This window comes from Cupressus sempervirens, chromosome 4 (assembly GCF_028749045.1).
Source record: "Cupressus sempervirens isolate cs-2001-9-10 chromosome 4, ASM2874904v1, whole genome shotgun sequence".
NCBI classification, from domain to species: Eukaryota; Viridiplantae; Streptophyta; class Pinopsida; order Cupressales; family Cupressaceae; genus Cupressus; species Cupressus sempervirens.
This window is the reverse complement of record NC_143121.1, coordinates 416301887-416319559: the sequence shown is the minus strand read 5'-3', so window position 1 is coordinate 416319559 and position 17673 is coordinate 416301887. Positions and strand designations below refer to the sequence as shown.

The window sequence follows — 17673 nt, the reverse complement described above, 5'->3', positions numbered from 1 at the left end:
TATGCAAAATTGTGTATGAGTGTTAAGTAACTTATATTTATCTCAATTTTATTGTGTATTTGATGTTAATTGACTAAATGATGCATGAAAAAATCTTTAAATCCTTAAAAAATCTTTGAATTTCATGGGTATTTCGATTTTTTGAGTCGTTGAGTCCGATCGCCAAGTCCAAGTCCGAGCCCAATTTTGAGTTTTCGAGTCAAGGCAAGTTTGAGTCCCGTAACACTGATTTTTTCTCTTCTCAACTCACTCTTCGCTTTTCTTGCCAATAGAACAAAATGAGGTCCCTTTTAGGGTTGCAAAGAACAAAGAGAAGAATTTAAAACAGAGTAATTATTTTTGTAATTTTCTTTTGCATGGTTAGACAAGTCCCATCATTAGGGCTTGTTGGGTCACTTGCCGATATGCCAACTCCCGAGTTTCGACAGTCAACTCTCGGACTTGTCCAAGTCTGGGCTCTTGTGGTTTGCCTAGGGTCACCTCCTCCGTGATTTGCCTAGTCCGAGCGAGTTCCAAAACTCTGATTTAAATAAAACATAAAAAAATGAAGAAAAGAGAGACAAAAACTATTTGTTTTCAAATTTAATGGCATTTCCATAACACAGAGACATAATGAGCAAAAAAATAGAGTTTGGACCATAAATTGTCTAATATAGAGAGCTTAGAGAGCTTAGCTCATGAATTTTCCAAATGAAAAGTTTGTCTACAGTAGCATAATGCAGTATAGCATGTAAGCTTTGCTAGTATATTATTCTTTGGTAAGCTGTGTTTGAAGTTTTAATGTCCCCCTTTTCTGAGTGATCATCTAATAGAGTCATCTAGTCTATTTTTATTCATATAAGGCAAGGTTGAAGATTATAAGGAATCAAATTAAATTAATTATTTTAATGTCATTCCGATAAAGTAAATCTCAAGGATGATGTTATCTTAATTAATTTTTGACTTAAGTGAAAATAAAATAAATATTTAAGTCACCTAATTAAATAAAGTGTTTCTTCAAGAAGCTTCAAAAGAGGTTAAATCACATTCTTCTGGAGAATTCTGCCGGGTCTTTAAAAGGAGGTTAAGGCAAATCATTTGATTTACCTTGACTTGTTATGACCCCTGAGATCTGAGATTCTTTTGAGAGCTTGTGTTTCCAGATTCAGCGAGCTGTAGGGCAAAACCCCCTGGGTTTGTTGGTGGACTGGATGAAAACCGGGTTCCCTCCATTGGTGGATTTGCTTCAGAGTTTGGGTTAAGTTGGCCTCTTTCTAAGTTTTAGGATTGCTAAGGCCATTTTTACAACTTTAATTTTGGATATATTTGAGACTTTGTTCTTTTTCCACTTTCAAGCTGATTTGATAACTTAATTTCAGATTCTTGAAGTATTTTAAAATACCATTTGAGTTACAAACATAGATTTAGAATTAGGAGTAGTGATAAATTTATACAGGCCACTCTCTTCCATTCCTACCTCCACAGATTGGGTATACTGCTTTTCATCTTTAATAAAACACTCATCGTCATCAAATCTAACATTATATGCTTTTTTGTCTTTCGAGATACCAACTAAATTCTAATTATTGTTAAAGCTAATTTGAAAACTTCAATGGTAGTTTGCAAAATCTCTTCTTAAAGCTTCCTTTCCTTTATTTGAGCTCCTAAGGCTTGCCATTATAAGCACTCTAACTTGAAGCAAACACATCCACAGCAGAAATGCAAGTTTTTGTATATGTGAAGCAATCACCATCTGCAAGCACATTAACTTCTCGTATACAGCCATAAAATAGTCTCATCCTCACATGCACACAACAGCATAAAAACATACCTTTAAGGGTTGCCACCAAAATCAATCTTGTCTGCCCACATTCTCTTAATTGCTCAAAAGGTTAACATACATCGAATCTTCGTCATTGAAAGAGAGACCCAGTAAATTTACTTGAAACAAATTATGTTGGCATGTAATCTAAGTGATGCTCCAATCCTTCCCAGGCCTTATCCAGATGGATTTCAAACACATCTATAGGTGCCTGATCTCCTTCATAATTTGCTAAAGAATCAGCGGCAAATTTCATAGGATGCCTGCAATGCTCATAGAAAACCTTTTTAAGTTCTGCTCCAATCTCCAATGCTTCATCCACATATTTGATCCGTAATTTTGGTTTGTTTCCCTTTGAAGGGCATGAATCGCAATCATAGAATTACCTTCTAATCAGTTTTATTGTATTTTCAGACACCACTGCTTCCAAGTTAGCAACCAAAGCTTCCCACTTTGCTTCATCATTCATTCTTGTCTCTGAAAGGAACTCTTTATACAAAATCCTACCTTTCGAATCTCTTTGTACAAATCCTCCACCTACATTATCTCGATTCCACTGAGAAGCATTATCAAAATTCAATTTAACAAAATTAGGAGGGGTGATACGTTTTGTGTTAATCTCTAGATTCATAGAAACATCAGGCCTCCCATTTTTTCTACTAACCTTACTACCTCTTAACCATTGGACAGGATAAGTTTTCTATTCAGTCTTACTTGTCATCATTAGGGGTATTCTTTATATCTTGAAATTTAATAAGATTTGCAAAATCTTTTTCCAAATGTCAGCTGATAGGCAGTTGGAGCCACATGCAAATGGTTTCTTAGGAGAGTTTTTAAACTTTATGTTAATTTTTGTTTCAATTGGTATTCTGCACTTTTTCCTTCTTTGTTCTCTTGGAAACATATATTCCCTTTTTGGATAATCTGAGAATGCATACTTGCAGGGATGATGAGAAAGGGTTGACTATGATGCCGCATCATTGCTATCCTGTTGATATGTGCCGACCTTTCAAGAGAACAAGCTTTGAGATGTTACAAACAATACTAAGCAATTCCAGAAAATCTGAATCCGAAGGTTTATTGAAAGGCAAGGTTGCAGAAGGTGGCATTAACCCTCAAGTTTTATCATCATTTACAAAAGAGCCACAAAAAAATAGCATGCAAAAGACTTCTCAACTATCAAATTCAGGAAAAATAGATAATGATAGTAGCAGAGGAGGAAAGAAAGCCACTTTGAAGACTGTCCTGGGAGATAATCTAGGATATGGACCTGCACTTTCAGAGCATATAATATTAGATGCTGGTTTGCAGCCAAGCATGAAAATTGATTCTAGTATTGTAGAAAATTTTAATAATGATAGATTGCAAGACTTGGTTGCTGCTGTTGCACGGTTTGAGGACTGGATGGAGGAGGTCATAACAGGTACAGCTGTACCAGAAGGTTATATTATAATGCAGAAGAATATGCCTGGGAAAAAGGGAGGCTTGCAAGATGAAGACAGGAAGTTGGAGAAGGTTGGTGAAGAATCCTCTTACTCAGTATGGTTTTACTATTTTATTTATACTTGAAATCACCCTGATTTTACAAAACTATACTTCATTTGTGCTGTTTAAATAAATGAACCCTGGCTTTATAAGTATCACACCTTATTGTGATGTATCCTGAATTAGTAACCTTTGGAGCATATTCCTAACATGTCTTTAGTCTGGTCCCTATCAGTGATACCTTCTTCTTTGATAATGGATTTTTCTCTCTTATGGTTGTATGCAATGTTTAAAAAACAGAATTTGATCTATTGACATGCTTAGGATCTACTGATTTAGGGTTTACCCGGTTTTGTTGGTAAGAGTTTTTATTTATGCTCTTAGCTTGTGGTTCACAGTCTTTTATCTTTCTTTTGGTTTTAGCTCCATTTTGGCTTGCATATGTCGTTGTTATTGGACCATTGGCTGTGTCATCAAATCTCATTGACTCACTTTGGTGGCTTGTAGATTAAGCTTATTTCTTTTTCTATATTTTCCCAACATGAGATTATGTTGTATGCTGTTGTAGTTTCAAGACTGGCAAGCAGGAATTTTCAATCATCAGATACATTCTTGGGCTACATTCGCTCCTTACTGATGCAATGTCAACATAACTATATTTCACTTAAATTGCTGGTTCAAGCAACATATTGCAGATATTGGAGGCAGAGTGTAGCTGTTAAATATGGGCTGCAGCTGTTGAAGGTGCAAAATATACAGAGGTAATACATGACAAGACAATAGGCTTGCAGTAAAATGCAATTGAAGAGGCAATGGAAATAGCTGAAGACAGAATAAAACATAAAATATAGAATATCAAACAATAAAATATCAACAGGAAACAAAAGGCCTTCAACCAAGATAATCTTGCAAACTTGAGAAACTTGAGGCAATCGAACAAAAAAGAGTCTGATGATGAACCTTAGGTTTCACATATTTGGGCTAAATATGATTCCAACTTGCAATATGGAAATGTGCTAAGGATTTGACAGGAAGATACTTGAATCTGCCAAGCTGGTTAGAGGAGATCAAACTTGGCATTCAATCTATAGTTTCCTTTCCAGGCACTGAGGGTATTCAAGGTTGTTATTTTGAATTTTAAATAGAATGGTCCCATTCAATGCTCCTTGTTGTTGCAAAAATTGCCAAGTATAGCTTCACTGTCCTATATTTTGTCAAGTTTACTTTAATCATCTTATCTTTTTCTGGTCCAATTATTTTTTTATTACCAACCATATCTTTAGCTAAGATACAAATTTCTTTTAGTTATTTTTTGGTAACAGGGTTTTTGTGGTAATATCTTATGGTCTGTTTCATTGTTTTCATGACAACTTCAACGTGTAACAATATTTAGGAATTCCACTCAATTCAAAGTGCATTTTCAGTCCAAGATTGAGAAATTTGATTTGTTGTCAAATATTTTAGGGCAGAATCCTTTTCCTAGATTTGTTATCCAAGCATTTTACTGGTTTTTCCAATATTGAGTATATGTATGTTTGAATTCAAATTGATATATTGGTAGCTCTGCAGGTTTATGATGAATTTTCTCCACTATTGCTACATCAAGTTGAAACACGAGACTTTGTAAAGTTTGGAACATTTGATGAATCGATGGATGAATTTTTCAGTAAAATCGAGAGTCAACGATCAGAGCAACAGCATAGAGCTCAAGAGGACTCAGCAATGCAAAAACTTAATAAGATCCGTTTGGATCAGGTTATATATTAGCCTTTTCTTTTCGATGCTTAATATCTATTATTAAAATGATACACGATATGTTTAGCTGATTCATACTTGTTATTAGCCGCAACTGGTTACCTGTTACTTTGCAAAGGGTTTGCCTTAGACATAACATTACTAGTTGTGATGTTGTTTGTTCTAGAGATTCATTTAAAAGTTTCTTGCTCCCTTATATTCTGGAATTATTATGTTCGTAGTGGAGACTTTACTGAGTTAGGGGTTCAGTGGACAAGCCACTGATAAATAGGGTAATGTTTAAGGGAGGCCTATTAGGTTTCACATACAGATCATTGAGGAAAAACATCAAAGGCTGTTCTCCTAGGGTGCCCCTGGGCTGTGGTTAGTAAAATATTGCGTCACTGTTTCTAGATGGTATTTCATTTCTTTAAGAGCATTCAGTTCTATTAAAGTAAAATAACTTGCGATGGATGATAGAGATCATTTCCAAGAATTGAACTTGGACAACCATGTTGTACAATGTGTACAAATGGATGATAGTTTGATAAATGGTTGATTTAGGTGATCATATGTGCAGGAAAGTCGTGTGCAAGCTTTGAAAAAGGAAGTTGATCATTCTATAAGGATGGCAGAGCTTATTGAGTACAACCTTGAAGATGTTGATGCAGCTATCCTTGCTGTTCGTGCAGCCCTTGCTAGTGGGATGAACTGGAAGGATCTTGGACGAATGGTTAAAGAAGAGAAAAAAGCTGGCAATCCTATAGCAGGATTGATCCACAATCTGCAGCTTGAGAGGAATTCCATTACTCTGCTACTGAGCAATAATCTAGATGATATGGATGAAGATGAGAAGACACAGCCAGCAAACAAGGTGAGGTTCTACTATGTCATCTTAGCTTGATGCAGTTGATTGTTGCTTTGTTATATGTAATATTCTAAAAATAGAGGTTCTAGTGTGTAGAACATGAGAAGCTTTAAATATAGCCAATGAATGTTTGAAACTGCAGTTTTGATGCCAATACTATTTTCAATCAGATGTTAGTTATAATTTTGGCTGTTACTTTTTTGTTGGAATTGAACATCCATTTCTTATTGGCATGCATGATCCTGATATACTAGTGACTTGTTTTGACAGTCCAGAAAAGAAGCCCGAAACTATGGTTACTGGATTTATAGTTTTAGTCACTATTGTCACATTTATATTCCTTATTGATGATAGTAGGATTGTGTTTTTCAGCCTGTATAAAGCTAATCGTTATTGCCAATGTATGCTGGATAAACATTTTGATTGTACCCTTGGGTTATGTCTACGAATGTGGAAGGCAAGTCTATAAGGGGTATTGCAGACACATTTTGTTGCATCATTGATAAGACAAGTTGTTGATTGGATATCAGGTTTTGTTTTCTACAGTCTTGGGGCTTAATGTTTGCCATTTGTGCTTCCAAGGAGAATAGTTGAGTTATTTCCTACTCCCAAGGATCTGTATAGGAAGGTGTACAAGCAATAAACTTCTCTATCACAGGGTGACACATTTTAGACTTGAGAGTTACGCAAAGGATACAGTAAGAGACGAGTTCACACATGGTGTGATTTGTCAAAGAACTTAATAAACTATAAGGATCCAAAATTTTCAGTTAAAAAAATTCATATTTTTTTATAGATCGCCTTTCTTGTACATGGAGTGTTTACCGTACAGGGTAAAAGGATACTTATCGCATGTAGTACAGTAAGATATAAAATAGAATAGATACTTTATTCATATACGCAATATGCACTTCAATGCTTACAACATGATTACGCTCATTTCAATGATGTTCAATAGTCCCTTCCAAACGGTATACATATACTTTCCTGAAGGGGTGACTAAACTCTCACACGCCCTTTTGAATACAATTCTACCCGTTGGCTACAATATAGAATTTACCGACAACATCATCCCCCCCAAAAAGTAATCTCCGGACGACAAAACAACAAAACTCAAAATAAACAACTAATTACATCAATTTTTTGTTACTAAGAAGAGGAATGCGTCCTTGGAGTAGTAGCCATCCGTGCCCTCAGTTCGTTCAGCTTTGCCCGCAACTTGTACACTTTCTCCTTCCGAACTTTCAATTTGGCCTCTGCCTCCATTTGAAGCTCCAAAGCGGACTACATCATCCCAGCAATTTCTCCCAACTCTCTTTCTCATTTGCCACCCGCTCCTCTGCTACTAATTGTTCCTTCTTTGCTGCTACTTTCTGTAGCTGACTCTGTTTGGCTAACAAGGCTGCCCTCTCGGATTCCCAAGCTGCCCTCTTCGTGGCTAGCCTGGTAGCTGACTCCTCCTAAGTCTTTTCCGCTGCTACTTGGTCTGCCTGGCTCCTCCGAAGGGTGTTATACGCATCTATAACAAGATAGATCTTTTTCCATCACATCACATTCACATTCCTCTCGTGCCTGTACCAAACTGGTCTCCAAAAACATGTTGCATCTGTAGGCTCTGCTAACACAATACTGTCTCCCTAGCCAATTTGACCTTGATAGCCACCCATGCCGCCTTCTCTGCTTCCAACTCTTGGGTACATTGAGCCATGTGTGCTCTACTACCTCCAACTGGATGGTCATCTCCTCTCGAGCTCTTTATGCATCCACCAAGACAACCTCATGTGCAACACCTACTCCGAGTGCCTCAAAGCCTAACACCCCTCTTGAAAGGCTTGCTCTAGTGCCCTCTCCACCTCTGGCAGACAGACAGTCCATACTTGTAGCAGCTCTAGGTCTCATCAATTGGTCACACTTCCCAAGATTGATAACTGAACTGACTAGTGGTCTGGGGGCAACGCCCCCAACAGGGTCGAGGGTAGTGCCCTGTGAGGTCCTGGGGCAGAGCCTTAGGCGCGCTCCCTGTTGCGATACAGGGTAGGGTCGAGGGCAGTGCCCCTGCCGCTAAGACGAAATTAGCACCCTCAAACCCACACAAAAGTCCATGAAAGACGCCATTTTTGTGATTTTCTTCCAATCCCATACTCTTTTTGTGAATCGCTTATGTTTTCTTCACTACCTGTTTATGTCTTTCCCTTCGGCACCATACATTATTCATTATGAACTATTTTGATTTGTCATCCATTTTTTTTTAAATAACCTCCACGAGTGTCTACTACTCAACCATACAGTATGCACTTATTGCTCCTTTTACTGTTTTTTGATCGTACAGTGTACGACACTTCATTGCTTCGGATACATACGGTGCTTTGAACAAGTATGGTGGTAATCCTTCAAATTTTTTGGTATCTCCTCTTTGAGCCGTACGGCCATACAATAGACCCTTCTTTCTACGTACAACATATCTTTCCCTTGAATCATCGTACGGTAGACCTTTCTCCTGTGTTTTAGTGGTCGTACGTCTGTACGGTCTTGCTCTGGCTCTTGTGTTGTAGTGGCCATACAGTATATTACACTTAATTTGAATTTCTGTCCAGTATGCCGTACAGTGCTTTCTGTTCTCTATCTGCAATGCTTGATTCATACTCCCCAGCCGTACTGTATTGATTTCATTCCTTCGGGCCGTATGGCCTCTATCCTCTGCTTGCAGGTGATCTCCTTGTCTGTACGATGTTTTCCCTCTGCTCAACCCTTTGTATGGTGATGTTTCTCTGTTTGTGTTTGCTCTGCCTTCTTTGTACAGACCGTATAGTGATCCTGTGTACTTCTCTTCCACACATTTCCCAAGCCATACGGTCTCCTTAAACTGACTGTACGGTAGCTTTTCTTCCTTCACTTGTGCGGTATTGCTTCTCCTCCTGTCCGTACGGCTGTGTAGTGCTTACTTCTTCCCAGTTTTGATGTTGTATCCGTACGGTAATCCTTTATATGCAATCTATACTATGTTTTTCTAATATTGCCACTGTACATTGCATTCTTAAGGCTGTACGGTGCTATATAATCTCTCCTTTACTTTTTCATTTTCTCTTTGACTTCTTATTTATACATATTTATTATAATTACTTATCTTACATATATATATTACTAATTGCTATTTTAATTCTCTTTGAGTTGTCCGCAGAGGCACGTTGTTTCTTTCATGATAGATTTTCAACTTCGATCCATTCATTGCATCGGGCACTTCCTTCTTGTCAAGCGTCCATAATTTGATTGCTCCATTATCGCCGACTTTGCAGATTTTGTATGGTCCTACCCACTTCACTTTGAACTTTTCTCGTCTGATCTCGTTTCGCCCATTATACTTTAAAACTAACTGGCCCAGTTGAAATTTATTCAATTTCAAATGCTTTTCATGCCCTACCTTTTGCCTCTTTTGTGTAACTTCCGTGCCCATTGTGCCTACAATCGTCGCTCATCAAGTTTATTTAAGTTATATACTCTCTCCCTCAGGCTTTCCGTATCTCCTAGTTTGTTCTTGATCGGGATCCTTAAATTTGGTACCATGAATTCCGTCGGTTGCCACTCCTTGCCATCAATAACTGTATTCTTGATTCTAAAACCTTCACTTCGTACTGCTGCAGTTTTTATTAAGCCCTTCCTCTTTGTTAGGATGTGTTTTCCTTGCTGCCAACACCTTTCTATTAATTTTGTGGTGTGGTGCAACCTTTTCTTTCCGTGCAGTCCATTCACCGTGTACCGTACGATGAAATCTTTCCTTTTTCTGGGTTTGTACGGTGTTCTTCCTCTTGCATTGGTCATACGGTATGTTCTTTCCTTGAGCTTCAGCCGTAACGACCTTGCCTTCTTTTGCTTCTCTGTATTCCTTCGAACATTCATTTTCCTCTCTTTTATTACCTTCGTCGACCCTTAACATATTACAGCTCGGAAAGAGCTTGTAGTCCTCCATTTGCCAATAGAGTAGGCTGTTCACTGAGTCCAAGTCATCATCGCTAAACCCTCCTTCCAATCTTAATGCTCCCTCTTCATCAAGTTCCATTCTCTTCTTCCCCTTGTTGTCCCTCCACCTTCGCCTTCGAAATGCGACAACGCTGCTTCCTCACCTATCATCTGTGTGTGCAGGTCAATTATAAATCTTTGGCCTCCACGTTCCATGGGTAGGGTATTTCGTTTACAATCATGTTTCACTTTTGCTTGCACCAACCTTGTCCAAGGATAGCGTCATAGCCTTTTACTTAGGAAATAATAGGGTTTTCGACCCATATCATTAGCATGCAGTGTAATCCGAGGTGAGCATCATAGAAGAATTGAGGTATAAATATTGTGGACCACTCCAAGGTGGAGATTGGAGCATGACTATCATCAAATGTTTTCTGAAAAACTTGATGGGTGCCATCTGATGCTTATCATTAATATCCCATTGGAAATTGGGGTAAATTATCCAATACTTGAAAATTGATTTTCCTATATCCATGCTATGAATATAGTATCATGGGTGTGCCACCAAAAATCCCTTTGGAGATAGCTTAAATGGGTCACAACTTATTTGGAGATATTAAAAAACATGACAAAATATAATATACATTCTAGAGTCTAGACATATTAACATAACAGAACCCAACACTTTTTCTGCATCTTATGGTCTGTTGTTATGTAGAGATTTCTTTTGCAGCTTCAATTCCTCAAAAATGTAAGTGTCCCCTACACTTTATTTCGCACTCATGGATGTTGTTCCCTCATTACAGCCTTCACTCTATGTTTTATCAACTAATTCTTGAGACAACATATTTGTACTTGTAAATCATAACCTATAGATATTGTGCATCCTCTTAAACATTTTATTCGTGTATGGTTTTGGACCTTTTATATGCAAAACATAGATCTTAATTCTGATGTAATATTGTTTATATTCATGTCTATGATTGATCTAATATTTTTCTTGTCAATGTTTTTCAGTTGTTTTGTGTATAGGATTTCTTGCAAAATCTTTTTTATGGTAGCTAAGATTTTCCTAAATTGGATCCATCAAGGCTTACTATGGAGCTTTATATAATAACTGGCGTTTTTTGTCAACTCAACAGTACTTGCATGTAGTTCAGCCCTGGCAAGCAACTCATCTGACTAGTTTTGTGCTAGTACTCCCCTCAAATCTCAGATTTGCCCAGTAGGTGAGTTTTGCCGTAGCATGTGCCCCAAAACATGTGGTCACTTTCATGAAACTTGCCTGCCTCCTTCCATATGCAGCCTACTGTTAAACATCAAAAAATGTCCATTATTTTACTTTTTACCTTCTTGACTCTTGCTATTGTGCTTTTGACTTGTTGATTCTCATTGCATCTTTTTTCAATTAATTTAGACTAGTTTCAAGTGATCTATTATTCATTTGACTGATTTATTGACTAAATTTTATAGCCATTAATTTTTTAATTAAAATTTTGCTTATGTTATCCTTTCATTCTGTTTGTGATCCTTTCTTTTCCTAGGATTTCAATCTTTTGTTTTTTTATTTCCTTTTCAACCATTTTCTTGTTTCATTCAGGGCTAGGGTGTATACATTTCAAAGTTGAACCTTATTTTTTGCCCCCCTATTTTCAAGTTCTTAATTTTACAGATAATGATGATATCCTCAAGTGGTTGTATTAATGCTTGCTCAGAAGTATGACAGCCTGGCTTTAGAACCAAGAATAGTTGTCAATTATTGTAGCTTTTAAATTTAAAAGGAAACTTCAATAATTTCAAATATCAACTTCCCTGAACCTTTGACTTAGACATGAAGCCCTGTAATTCTGTGAAACCCAAGGTTGAATGAGTAACAAAGCTGCTCCATACTATCTATGAGAGAAAAAGTAGAGAATAAGACGAGAGCTAAAGCAATTGCAGTTGTGATAATTCTCTTCTTTATTCAGAGACTGAATAGTAGGCTCTTGTCGTGGCCTATCGATGTAGGGCTCATTCTTTGCGAAGAGTTCTAGCTGGTTGCATTTACAGGGATTCTTTGTTCCTCATAATATGCATGGTGCGCAAACTATTCTAGAAGGTTTTTTCCTGGATCTAGGAGATGCACACTGAGTTGTTGATGAGCATATTGTGAAATGTTGGTCAACATTGACTAGATCCAGAAAAAAAGTTCAAGGAACCTAGTGTACATGATTTACAAGGGCTTTTATTAGGACCTGTGAAAAATTCTGAGGTGGTGATGAAAGATCGAAAGATAATTTCATGCAAAAATGATTGCAATAGTTTGTTTGATGGATGCATGGATGGCAGGGGCCACATATTTATTGACTTCTTAATGGCTTTAGATAGACAGTTGGGACTCGGGAGTCCTTAAGTTGATCGAGGTCGTGGAAAATTGGAAAAATTCAAGATTTCATATGGTTACCATTGAAGTCAGTTTTACATATATGACAAGCAGTGTTTTCTCCTTCTTAATGACTTGACTTTGTTAAAAATGGTCACACACTATAATAATGCTTATGTCAGTTTTGACAAGACTTTTACATTAGATTTGTCAATGAATGAAGGGTATTGAAAAGGAATGTTGGCTTGCTTCATTCCTTGTATTCTCAAAAGGACCCTCAACACTTATCTCAGTGAAATTTAGTTCCCTTCCCTTTTACTTATCACTTGAAAAAACCATGCAGGCCATTTTGATTTAAAAAGAAGTATACAACCAAAAACTGAAAAAAGTAGCAAAAATAATGCCTAAAGACGAATAAAACTTACCTTATCAACTGTGGTGGTTGTAGCTTGCTTGGAAATGAATGCTCCCACACAAACTGACAAATGCTAACAGTAATCAATCTTTCTTCCCTTTTTTGTGAGTTGCATGATGTTCTGAAGATTTAGGGTTTGATAATGGCCACGGGGATTTTGTGGTTCACATGCTCTTTTCTTTCTTTGAAAAAAAACATTCTTTTCCATATTGAAAACAATTTGCAGAGATCTGGATTCTGGATATCATAGATGCAACTGGGGATAGGCCTGTAGGCCTTCTAAGCAAAAAAGTCCTGTAACATAATAAAATAATAACGGTGAAAGCTTCTTGCACTGTCAAATTGAGTAGTTCAGACCTTGAAAGGTTCCATAAGTAGGTACATTTGTAATCAAATATATATATGCTATAAAGTGACTAGTGATATGCTCAAAGTATTCACAAAGCTGCCACAGGATTATATTTATTGCTACAGAAGTCTAGTAGGTGCAAAAGGTGTCATATTAGCTGTTGCTGTTTATACTGGAATTCTGTAATGCTACAAGCTGATCTGTATGAGCACTGTAGGTATTCTTCAATGCTGCAGACTTGTGTGTGATATCCGCCTTCTCATTTTTGGTGTGAACATACTCAAGAGAGAATCATCTTGTTTGACTTTACAGCAAATATTGTGCAGTGTACAGATGAAGTTTATACAGCAAGAATAATATAGGGTTGTTAGCAATTAAAACTAAGTCCAAATCCATCGATAATAGACAAGAGTAAATAAATGCTAATCCATAAGAAGCAATTAAGTAAGCTGACTACCAATTAGCAGAGTCTAAGAAATGATGATGAAGAAATATAATTTAATTAAATTTAACTAGAAAAGGGTACGACCTGAAGAGGTGCAAGTACAGATATGAAGAGGCACTGAAGGAAGATTGTGCCTCTTCCATCCTAAGGGAGGAGCTATAAATGTCTCATGAGATTGGCTCTAAGAGGGCATCAATCCAACCAGAGAAAATTCAGAAGTCAACACCATATAACCATCAAACTGAATATCAACTATGACTGGCTTTCAAAGGCTGCAACCATATAAACAACCATCTGTAAAGGTGAGTTGAGCCACAAAACTTAAGCCTTGATTTTATAGGCCATACAAAATCTCGAAGAGGGTAGAAGCTGCTTATGAATTGAAACTACCCATAAATAATGAAACTCACAATGTATTCCACGTATCTCCAATAAAAAAAGTATCAAGGCAGCATGTCATCCAATGTCCAGAATTGTCACCATTAGAAATGAGGGCAAGTTGATTTTAGAGCTATAGATCATCCTTAATGTAAGAGAAAAGAGGTTAGGACGAAATTGTCGGGAATATCTAATCAAATGGAAGGGTCTACCTATGGAAGACGCAACTTGGGAAGGAGCAGAAATATTTGAGCACCCAAACCTTAAATTGCTTGAGGACATGCAAAATTTGAGAGGGGAGGACTATCATGTCCTTGACAAAAGATATGCATTACACATCATAGAATTGTCTTGTTTAAGACAGTACCACAAATATCACCTAGCTTACACATGAACAACAAGATTTGCATATGGTTGACATCAACTAAAACCAAGTCCAAATCCATTGATAATAGACAAGGGTAAATAAATGTCGATCCAAAAGTAACAATCAAGTAATTGAGCCGACTCCCAATAGCATAGTCTCAGAAATGATGATGAAGAAATACAATATATTTAAATTAAATTAGAAAAGGGTAGGATCTGAAGAGGTGCAGCTACAAATTTGACGAAATGTTGAAGGAAGATGTGTCTTCCATCCCAAGGGAGGAGCTATAAAAGCCTTAACAGATCGACACCAAGAGGGCCTCAATCCAAGCAACCTTAATCTAGATAAGATAAATTTATTAATGTCCAACGAAAGATCACAAAAGCATCTAAGGGACTGAAAGCTTACAAACAAGGAGGCCACAAACAAAACTAGCACCAATGGTGTCTAGGAAAGAGCAAGCTAAAGACAAGAAAGAAAGCAAAAGAGAAGAGGAGCAAAGATGCAAGGACTAGGGGTCCTTCCTTGGTGGAAAGGAGTCTAGAAGCAAAGGGTGCGTGCTAGGGCAGCTAAGGGCCCTAGTCTATCTTTGAGAACCATTGAAGGAGTAATGCTGTTGAGTGTATCCACATTGGAGTCTGATAGACTTGGAGTGACAAGTGGTAGGAGTGTTGGGCGAACGCTTCTTATCGTGAGTTGGGGACAAGGTTGAGAAGAAGGTCATGATAAGCTGATCAAGAGCCTGGTGCTGTGGGAAGAGGAGCTATAGAGTGTGGTCGCGGAGCTGAGATGCCTCTTAGAGGTAAAGCGTGAGACATTGTTGGTCTGTGTAACTGAAAAAAATGGAGAAGGACCGCCACTTTTTGAATAAGTAGTAGAATCTGCCTCTGATCTCATACTATATTGGACACCAGAAAACGAAGTGGGTCTTTGTGTCTACCTCACCCAAAGTGCATAGATGGCATGTCCGGTCTTCTCTATCAAGATGGAAATCAGTTTGAATTTGAAGCCTGTGAGAACCAACATAGAAGTAACCTAGGAGATACGCAGAGCACAGCTCTAGTGATGAAACAAATAGCTTGGGGGAGAGATAATCCCATCCTAAATATCAAGAAAGTGCTCAACATAGAAAGCCATCTGTGGATGTAACCTGCTAGAGGGGTTACTCTGGGTCATGTGAATATAATGTCTATAGATATCTAGTCTAACATGCCCGTTCAACTCTTATTGAGCAGGAAGGAGATAAGTGGGAGCATCCAATGAAAACTAGAAAGGAGGGAGATGGTCAATCTCGATTCAGTTGATCTCAATAGAGTAGTAGCCTGAGCGTACTGACAACGAGCCCTGGTGGTAGTGTTAGAGTCGGTGACAACGATAGAGGAGCAATAGGCTAGATAGGAGTAGCAGTGATGACCACCCACGGAGTCCACAAAGCCACGAAGACGGTGAAGAAACTAGATCAAATCAAAGATGGCCCCAAGTCTGAAGGGATGCACACCAAACACAAAAAAGATAATATTATGCGGGGTGGACCAATGACGTCTGATAATGGGGTGCTACTTTGGCACAAATAGGGAAGGAAGGGCTGGATCATCCTATATATTTTGCAAGCAGGCTCCTATCCAAAGAACAACATAACTATAGTACCACGGAGTGGGAAGCATTAGGTATGGTGTATGCAGTGCAAAAATTTAGACATTACTTACTAGCTACACCCGTTACATATTTTGTTGACGACCAAGCACTAATGTACTTAGTAAACAAACCGGTGATTCAAGGGAGAGTAAGTAGATGGCTAATTCTACTACAAGAATTTACATTTAAAATTATAGTGAGGCCGGGAAAATTTCATGTGATTGTTGATCAGTTGTCAAGGATCAAGTCAGCAGAAGCTTTGGGTTGCGGGGTGTGTGAGGATTTTCTAGATGCAGACTTATTTCAGATTGTAGTGTTACTGCAATGGTACAAAAAAATTGGACACTACTTATCAACAACAACCTTTTCAAAGGAAATGCCTACAACAGAAAGGAGAAAAATTGCCTTAAAAAGTGGCACATTCCAGCTAATTGAAGGGTTATTGTACAAAATAGGATTGGACAGGATATTGAGGAGATGTGTAGTGGAGGAAGAAATTCTAGGGGTTCTAAGTGAACCCATGAAGAACTGGCAGGAGGTCACATGGGACTAGATACTACAGCGAGGAAAGTACTTTTGGGAGGACTATGGTGGCCAACATTGTTCGCAGATGTGAGGGAATGGGTATTGAGTTGTGAGACTTGTTAGAGACTAGGAAAACCACTCAAAAGAGACTTCATGCCACTATTTTTGTCCAAACAACAAGAGTTATTTGAGCGGTGAGGACTAGACTTTGTAGGACCCTTACTGGTAAGCAAAAATCATTAGTGTAAGTACATAGTGGTGGCAACAAAGTACTTAATGAAATGGGCTGAAGTACGGGCTCTCCCAGACCACACGACTCTTAGTACGGCCAAATTTCTGTATGATCAAATAGTCACGAAATTCAGGATTCCACTTCAGCTAACAAGTGACTGAGGAGTACATTTTGTGAATCATACCATCAGGAGGATGACAAGTGAGTATAAATTTTTGAATTCTTTCTCCAGTTCTTATTATCCAAGAGCAAATGGCCAAGCAGAGGCCACGAACAAAGTAATCGTGGCCATCCTATATAAAACTTGTGGAGTAGAAGGGCAGGATTGGGAAGAACGAATCTCGGCAGTGGGCATATAGGATTACGTATAAGGCTATTACTGGACATAGTCCCTTTTACCTTATGTATGGACAAGAGGCCATGGTACCAATGGAACGTGTAGTACCAAGCTTATGGGTGGCAATCGAAAACAGGTTGGGGGATGAGGAGAGCCTCAAGGAAAGACTATGTACTTTATTCAAATTGGATGAAAAAAGACATTTGCTCAATGGAGTATAGAGGTGGCCCAGCAAAGGCGAAAATTTTGGCATGACAAGCATTTAAAGAAAATGGATTTTAAACAAGGACAATTGGAAGTAAGATACAATGGGAAAAATGAAATAAAACCAAGAACATTTAAAGTCCGATGGCTAGGACCATTTAAAATATCAGAAATAAAGGAGAACAAAGTAATAAAGTTATCTACTTTGGATAACAAACCTATTAGAGACCTCGTAAATGGGTGCAAGTTAAAAACATATGAGAAAAGAAATAAATTGGTAGGTAGCTATTTTATAAATACAGAAGAGGAAAAAAGATAAAAAACAAAAAGTGAAAGTGACCAAAAAGGAAAAATTAAAACAAGTCCTTATAAAGAGACGGAGTCACAAAACATCACCATAATTGCCAGAGAAGGACAGGAAGATGCAACTGAAGTAGCCATACAGATAGCCGTAGAACAGGAGGGAAGGGTGGAAGGAGCAGTCGAGAAAATAGTCGTACGGACATCCGTACGAGAGAGAACAAAAGAACCCGTACGATAGAACAACGTAGAGAGGAGCAGTGTATGATAGACGAGTGTATG

At 37.9% G+C, this 17673-nt stretch overlaps 1 protein-coding gene across 1 annotated transcript in view; it reads left to right on the top strand.

Annotated features, from left to right (window-relative positions):
* Positions 1–17673, top strand: part of EMB1441 (zinc knuckle (CCHC-type) family protein) — a 231980-nt gene that overhangs the window by 33934 nt on the left and 180373 nt on the right. The window contains exons 5-7 of the mRNA XM_089825338.1: positions 2746–3316; positions 4856–5041; positions 5601–5894. Of these exons, the coding sequence (XP_089681464.1) occupies positions 2746–3316; positions 4856–5041; positions 5601–5894 (1051 nt within the window). The remainder of the gene's footprint in view (positions 1–2745; positions 3317–4855; positions 5042–5600; positions 5895–17673) is intronic.